The following is a 7,808-nucleotide window of genomic DNA, read 5'->3' as shown; positions in this document are numbered from 1 at the left end:
GAGTTAAGAACATGTTATTTGCAGTGGAAGGGCAGGGAGAGCCCTTCATGACGTGGGGAGCCCGTAACTCGTCTGGAAGCTCACACGAGGACCGGCTCTCCCCCCCCCGAACGGCTCCGTAGCGCCTTTTCAGCGTTGTAGAGATAGAGAGGGATGGTGGATTTTTTCCTTTTTTTTTTCTTCATTTTTTTCATTCCTTTTTTTTTTTTTTTTTCCTTTTCTTTCCCATCGGAGTTTCACAGCCGTCAGCGGCTGCATCCTCCCCCCCGCGCCCCTCCGCGGCCCAGCCGGGGGGACGGGGCGTGGGTGCACGCACGCGTGGGTGTGCACGCGCGTGTGCGCGGGGGCGAGCCCACGGGCACGGAGGCCGGGAGAGAGCCGGAGGAGCCGCTTCATGCCCGGGCTCCCTGCGGGGGGAAGGAAGGAGGGGAGCCGGGCTGCGGCCGAGCCCCGCCGGCTCTGGGTGGCGGGGGTGCCTGAGTCTCCCCAGGCAAACCCCAAACGCAGTTGGGGGGGGGGGGGCTGCTGGCGGGCGCAGCTGACTCTGGACGCCTCTCCTCCCACCCGCCTTCCCCCCCCCCCCCCCGCCGTTTTTCTCCTTTTCCTAAAGAGAGCAGCTCTTCTTTTCTCTTTAAATTTTTTTTTTCCTTTTAAATTTTTGATTAGATGCTGGGGTCCTTCCCCTTCTCCCCAGCCTCCTCCCCTCCCTGCTGCAGCCTCAAGCCGTGGGGGAGGGGAGCCCCGCTCTCCCTGCCCCCCCCCTCCATCCTTGCCCCCCCGCGGGGGTGTGCGTGTGTGTGTGCCTGTGTTAGGGGGTGTGTGTGGGGTGCACACCGGGCTGCGGGAGGGCCACCGGCCCCAAACGGGTACCCGCGGGGGTCTCCGGGCCGAATCGGTCCGAGGGGAATGGCAGGGACTGGAAACGTGGGTTTGAATCCCATCTTTCTTCCTTTTCTTTTTTCTTTTCTTCTCTTCCTTTTCAGGCCGAATGTCCATAATTTTTAGATCGAAACTTGAAAGATAAATCAGAAGGGACCTTAATAGACTAGGTAAAATATACTTGTGCACGTTTATAAAGACATATTCCTACGCTGTGTAGATAACAACGTTTACCATCTGTATCTTCCACAGCAGAGAAAAAATGTCGCCATTTTGGTCTCATGCTGAAATATTATTAATCTTTGGGCTTTATCTTGTTCCCAGAGCCATCCTTGCCTGATGCTGAAACATTGTCATGCATCCACAAGCTATATAGAGCTTTTCTGCATAAGTAGATAAAGCATGCTCAGTCAAAGAAAGGGATTGTAAATATATTTATACCGTGTGGTTTATTACATAGGGAGATATGTAACCATGGAAGGAAGGCTTATTTAGTCTGATATTTTTTCATTGAAATCTGGTTATTACCCGATACAGACCAACGACTGATGATTATTTTGTAGTAGAAATTATTATTATTTTTTTGCCACATTGCAAGACATGGCTCCTTTCAAATAAGCGCACGTACATAAAATTCAACACCCCCCCTCCCCGCCCCAATAAGCTGCGTTAGATAAAACAAAAGGTAACGGTACAGCCGGTGAATTCCTAGCGTGTGGCTACTTTAGCAGCACGAATTACATTTCTGAAAATGTTCAAGAGAAGGAATTTGGCGTTTCTTCCTCCTCCCACTCCGAAGAAAGAAAAATACAGGCGATTTTGCCCCTTCTTTCCAGAAACCGTTCCCTACCCCATCTTCAGAGGCTGTACATTACCAGTAAGAATTTGTATTTTTGCATTTAAGATTCGCCCGATTAAAAGATCCCTCTGGAGGCAGAAGTAATTGATTTGCCCAAGAATTTCGCGTCCCTTCTCCAAAGGTTTTGTTCCAGGTGGTTTTTGTGTTAGAATGACCACAAGAAACAAATGTGCAGAATAGAGACACCCACGCAGGTTTTTACTCACAAAGCCTGGTTAAAGTCCAAACCTCTCTCTTTATTATTTGCCATCCTGCTGTTAATCCCAATATTTTCCAGAAAAAAAAATAAAATAAAGAAAAGAAAAAGAAAAGCCCGACCCCAAGGTAGGCGCAGAGAAGCAAAATAAAACAGGGCTTTCCCACAAGCAGAGCAGTCCTCTGCCAGCATATTTTAAAAGCAGCTTTTTTCCTTGTTTACTCGCGTTTCTTGCTCTGCCTCTTTTCTCGGCCACATTTGATCTTGGAAAGAGCAAGAAGCTTTAAATGTGTTCTTAAGGGCCAGTAGCTGTCAAACCTTTTGGCGGCCAAGATTGATCGCGCGCAGACACCACCAGAGCTTTGTTTGGACTAAAAGCAAGAAAATTAAACCCCTCGCATTTTCCAACAGCATCGATATTTGTAAGGCATCCCTTTTGAGGGATTAAATGACAAGTCTCGTTCTATATTTTATTTAAACAAGCAACCACCAAAAAGCCCATTTAAAGCCTCCCAGCCCCTCCCCTCCCCCTCTCTCCAATGCCTTCGCAGATATGCTACATCTTGTGGGTGCATTAACTTAAAACCGATTTTTTAAATGCACTTCGTGCAGTTGGACGGAGACTGATCCGCTGAGTGCTTGGGGTCTTCTTTTCTTTTTTCTTTTTTTCGTTCTTCTGCTTCTTCTTTATTTTATTATTATTATTATTTTTAAATACGAAGACGCTTGCCGACCCCTTTTTGGCAACTCCGAAAATAAAGAGAGACGGCAACGCATCGCGCAGGCGATGGTCCCCGGCTGCTCGAGGACACGGAGACCGGCTCGGATGTTCCTTCCCCCGGCCCGGCCGGCCCCCCCCGGCCCCCCGGGCCCCCGGCCCGGCCCGGCTCCGCGGGAAGGCGAGCTCCGGCCCGACTCTGACCGTAGGACTCATCGGGCTGGCTCCCATGGCCATCACTGTCATCACTCGCCTCGGTCTGGTTGGAAAATAGTGCCCAAACCCTCCAAATTCGGGGCTCGACCTGGCAGAGGCAAATGGAAACGACGGCAGAGAGCCAAGCTTCGGAGGCGAGTGCCGTGCCTCAAGTTATCGCCCCCGCAGCATTTTCGCTCTGCCTGGCCCCGTGAAAACAAACCCGCTACCAGCCCATATATTTCCTGGTAATCGAAAATACTCACCAGACCCAGCCTACTACGGTTATTAAGCAAATTATGCCAGCAGACGGGAGTATCGTTTGCAAGCTAAGGCACAGGATTTTGGTCTTTTTTTTTTTTTTTTTTTTTTTTAAAGAGGCAACAGCCAGACGCGTTCGCAGCCTCGCGATTTGGCTCGCCCAGAGAGGTATTCCTAGGCTATGTTTTACGGTCCAATCCCGGGAAGCCAACTGGAGAGGGAAGTCACGAAGTGCAAGGGCTGCTGCCTATGTGACTCTTCCCCTAGAAGCAAGGTTGCTGAGGAAGATCCAGTTAAACAATGGCTCGGCACCGGCGGCCAATTGTTCTCCGTACTGTACGCCCGATAGCCACCACCAAAAAAAAAAAAAAAAGAAGAAGAAAAAAGAAAAAAATGAAAAAGAAAAAAAAGACACAAACAAAAAAAATGAAGGAAAGAAAAGAAAAAGGAGCCCATGGAGGCTGAGTCGGGAGCGATAAAGTAATTTTGGAGGAAGTGCTATTCCCTAGGAAAAAATCAAGACTCTGCTACAGACTCCTGCCTGGGTGCAACTTCTTATGTGGGGGCCTGGCGGTGTCAAAACTTTGAAGATTAATGGATTACTTTGTTAATGACTCAAGGCGTCAGATTGAGGTGCTTAAATGATTTGTGAGGTGCAAAGCGTTTTCGTGACAGTCCCAAACAATGAGAGAGGAGTGTGCGGGTGGAGGCGAGGGAGGCAGCAGGCTGCAGGACAAGCAGCCGCACACCCGCACACACACTCGCCCGCTCGCACACACACACACACACACACACACACGCTGACACACACACACACACACCAACACTCGCACACACACTCGCAGCCTCCCCTCCAAACACAGAGACGCACCCGCACCTCCCTCCCCACCCCCGATCATTTCGGATTAGGACGCCAAGGGGATAGATACTAGAGATATCATTTTCTTCTTTAAAAAAAGTGTAAATAAAGCCTTTCTGGCCCCCAATGAGGCGTTCCTTCCCGACTTTTTTGGATCAATCAAACAGACAGTGGCTTCTTTTGATTAAAGCCCAAATTGTCATTGGGCAGAGGCAATCATGTGACAGCCAATTCGGTCCAATTTCAACCTTGTCTCCATGAATTCAATAGTTTAATAGTAGCACGGTCCCCATACGGCTGTAATCAGTGAATTAGAAAAAAAACACCCCACCAGCGATCTTCTATGATATATTTTTTTCTTCTCTCTCTCCTTTTTCCTGGGCCTTCCCCCCCCGAGCCCCCTGAATCCGAGGGAACTTTTTCTCCGCGGGGGCTGCGAGTTGAAGGCCATGAATTTCGAATTCGAGCGAGAGATTGGTTTTATCAATAGTCAGCCATCGCTTGCTGAGTGCCTGACATCTTTTCCCCCTGTCGGTGATACATTTCAAAGTTCATCAATCAAGAACTCGACGCTTTCACACTCGACACTGATTCCTCCTCCTTTTGAGCAGACCATCCCCAGCCTGAACCCAAGCAGCCACCCTCGCCACAGCGGCGGCGGCCGCCCCAAGGCGAGCCCCCGCGGCCGCAGCGGCAGCCCGGGCCCCGCCGGCGCCCCGCCGCCCCCGGAGTACCCCTGGATGAAAGAGAAAAAGGCGTCCAAGCGATCCGCCCTGCCGCCCGCCTCGGCCTCCGCCTCAGCCGCTGGACCTGCCTGCCTCAGCCACAAAGGTCAGTCCCAAGACTTTGGCCGTCGGGCCGCTTTGGGGGGCTCCCCGCATCCCCCCCGGGCCGGCCCGAAGGGGGACGGGGGGCTCGGGGCGGCCGGGGCCGTCGGGGCTGGGCTCAAACCCCAAACTTTTCCCCCAAGTTGCCCCGCCGCGGGATGATTTATTTGAGTTGGAGCTGACCTCTCTTGTCTCGCTGTCCTAGACTCGGGGTATTTGACAGTAATGAAGAGTGATAGATTGCTCCCGCTCAGCTCGGCGGCTGATGCATTAATTATAAATTGCGCTATGGCTAATATAAAGTTTGCTCTGGCCTGGGGAGGTTGGCGAGCTGGAGGCGACGAGCTGGAGGCGGCCGAGGGGCACGCAGCACCGGCCTCTCAGCAGGGCGACACAATGGGCTTGCTGCACCCGAGGGCGGCCATTTTGTTGCAGTTGCTGGTTTATGCTATGTGGACATATAGATAGAGCCGCTTCCAACGCGGGGAGAGAGGGAGAGAGCGCTCCCCCCCCTCCACCCCCCCCCGGGATGCGATGGGCTCGGATGCTGAAATTCAATCCGTGCATTTATCCGTTTTGTGTGTGCGTGTTTTTTTTTTTTTTTTTCTTTTCGCTCTCCTGGTGCTGGTGCTTTTGGGGTGTGCGTGCGTGTGGTGGTGGTGGTGTTTTCCTTTTTCTTTTCTTTTTCTTTTTTTTTTTAACAGACCCCCTTGAAATCCCCGATAGTGGTAACGGTGGATCTAGGCGGCTGAGGACGGCTTACACCAACACCCAGCTTTTGGAGCTAGAGAAAGAATTTCATTTCAACAAGTATCTCTGTAGACCGAGGAGGGTTGAGATTGCAGCCTTGCTGGATTTGACTGAGAGACAAGTCAAAGTCTGGTTCCAGAACAGAAGGATGAAGCACAAGAGACAGACCCAGTGCAAGGAGAACCAAAACAGTGAGGGGAAATTTAAGAGTTTAGAGGACCCGGAGAAGGCGGCGGAGGACGAGGAGGAGGAGAAAGCCCTCTTCGAGCAAGCCCTCAGCAACGTCTCAGGCGCTCTTTTGGAAAGGGAAGGCTACGCTTTCCAGCAAAATGCACTGTCGCAGCAGCAGGCGCAGAATGCGCACAATGGCGAGTCCCAAACTTTCCCCGTTTCGCCTTTAACGAGCAATGAGAAAAATCTGAAACATTTTCAACATCAGTCACCCACTGTTCAAAACTGCCTCTCAACAATGGCCCAGAACTGTGCAGCTGGCCTAAACAATGACAGTCCTGAGGCCCTAGATGTCCCTTCTTTACAGGACTTTAACGTTTTCTCCACAGATTCCTGCCTACAGCTTTCAGATGCAGTTTCCCCCAGTTTGCCAGGATCTCTGGACAGTCCCGTAGATATTTCTGCTGACAGTTTTGACTTTTTTACAGACACACTCACCACAATAGACTTGCAGCATCTGAATTACTGAGAAATTAAAGACGTCCTCTCCAAGGGTCCTGCCTTCTCCTCCTTATTCTCCCTCCTTATTTTTATTTTTATTTTTTCGGTGAATTAATTTTATTTCCCCATCCCACCCCTTTTCTCGGTCAGTATTTTCTGTTTATTACCTCCCTTTTGCTGTGCCATTTTACCGTTTCCTACGAAGTTTTAGTTGTGTTCAATTTTAACCTAGCCACATTCTAGGTCCTTCTATGAAAGCAATATATGAGGTCTGTAAGAAAGTGATCATATAGGAATTGTATCGTCACTTTCTTTTTATTTTTGTATTGCATTAGGATGCGTTGTCATAAGTATTTTTGGTAGAATAAATTCTTGTTTGCTACAAGGAGCTTTCTCTTTTTTTTCTTTCCCTTTCTCCCTCTCTCTTGCTCTCTCTCTCCTTCCAGGACTGACAACACTGCGGGTTTTTCTCCCACTCCCTTCCACTGTTAATTTACTAATAACCAAAATCCAACATTCTGACTGCGATCTCTCCCCTTTTGGCAATTTAGGACATTTAGTAGAGAGGAAAAAAAAACGTTCAAATTCTTTATTGTAAGGGTTTCTCACAAGGAAAAAAAAAAAAGGAAACTAAAACCGTTCACAGCTTTGACGGAGATTTCTTCCTTTTAATGTATAAACGCAGCATCTTATCTCCGTGCCGATACGAAGCTTGGGAATTCTGAACTGTAACAAAAGCATAAGCGAGCACTTTCTCTGTTACAGACCAAACGCGAAGCAGATTCAGGAGAGTGTCTCCTGCAGAAACTAGCCTGTTACATACACGAAAAACTTTTTTTTTTTTTTTTTGAGGTGGGGGGGCTCATATTTTTCTAGAACGCAGTGCTTAGCCAGCAAGCTGATTCAGGAATCTTAAAAGATATGAGAGCTCACAGAGGGTACGCTTGGTGAGTCCTCACGTGCTGAGCGGTCCAAGAAATCAGCCCTAAAAGGGGAGGAAAAAGAAGAAGTTAGACCCTGCAAAATCAAAAGGCAGAAAAGCGAGGAAAAAAAAAAAAAGCGTTTAGGGTGGAATCCCACCCTCCGCTCGGTCCTTTTGAGGGAAGATAATTCCGGTTTAAACCCTTCTTTGCGGGGCGAAGGGGTGCTCCCGAAAAAGGACGGGTGTGACTTCCAAGCTGAGATTTCCTCGGGGATCCCCACCCTGGGGCAGCAACGCAGGGCTTGGAGAAAATCTCCGGCAAAGTGCGTGCGGCCCCGGTCAGCGGTGGTGGGGGGCTCGGGAGGGGACCGAGCGCAGTCCGGGGGCGGCGGGCGAGCAACAGATGCGAGCGGGGCTCTTCCACGAAGGGCCGAGGGCGTAGGGGCATCCCGGAGAGCGTGGGGACATCCCGGAGAGCGTGAGGACATCGCAGAGAGAGTGGCTGGAGCGGGGACCGGGGAAGGCACCGTCCATGCGAGGAGTGCTGCTGCCTTCCCAGCTCGGCAACACGCTGTGGAGCTGGGATGCGTGGGTTATAGCTGGAAGGGCTGAACGCAATTCTTCCGAAAGTCATAAATCAAACTCTTTCTATGAATGAGAATGTCATCAA

The 7,808-nt window shown here is 50.2% G+C and overlaps 1 protein-coding gene across 1 annotated transcript; it reads left to right on the top strand.

Annotated features, from left to right (window-relative positions):
- The first annotated feature begins 146 nt into the window (after positions 1-146).
- Positions 147-7,113, top strand: HOXA2 (homeobox A2). Its single transcript, XM_080579648.1, has 2 exons — positions 147-4,798; positions 5,499-7,113. Exons 1-2 carry the CDS (start codon positions 4,417-4,419, stop codon positions 6,242-6,244), a joined length of 1,128 nt encoding a protein of 375 aa, XP_080435774.1. The 5' UTR covers positions 147-4,416; the 3' UTR covers positions 6,245-7,113.
- Positions 7,114-7,808: the final 695 nt, after the last annotated feature.

Source organism: Anser brachyrhynchus (genome assembly GCF_964034855.1).
Source record: "Anser brachyrhynchus genome assembly, chromosome: 2".
NCBI lineage: Eukaryota > Metazoa > Chordata > Aves > Anseriformes > Anatidae > Anser > Anser brachyrhynchus.
The sequence above is the reverse complement of the archived record's forward strand: the minus strand, read 5'-3'. Positions and strand labels throughout refer to the sequence as shown.

Coding starts and splice junctions, on each gene's coding strand:
- HOXA2 (XM_080579648.1), top strand. CDS start 4,417: ATGAATTTCGAATTCGAGCGAGAGATTGGTTTTATCAATAGTCAGCCA. Junction 4,799..5,498: donor TGCCTGCCTCAGCCACAAAG/GTCAGTCCCAAG, acceptor TTTTTTTAACAG/ACCCCCTTGAAATCCCCGAT.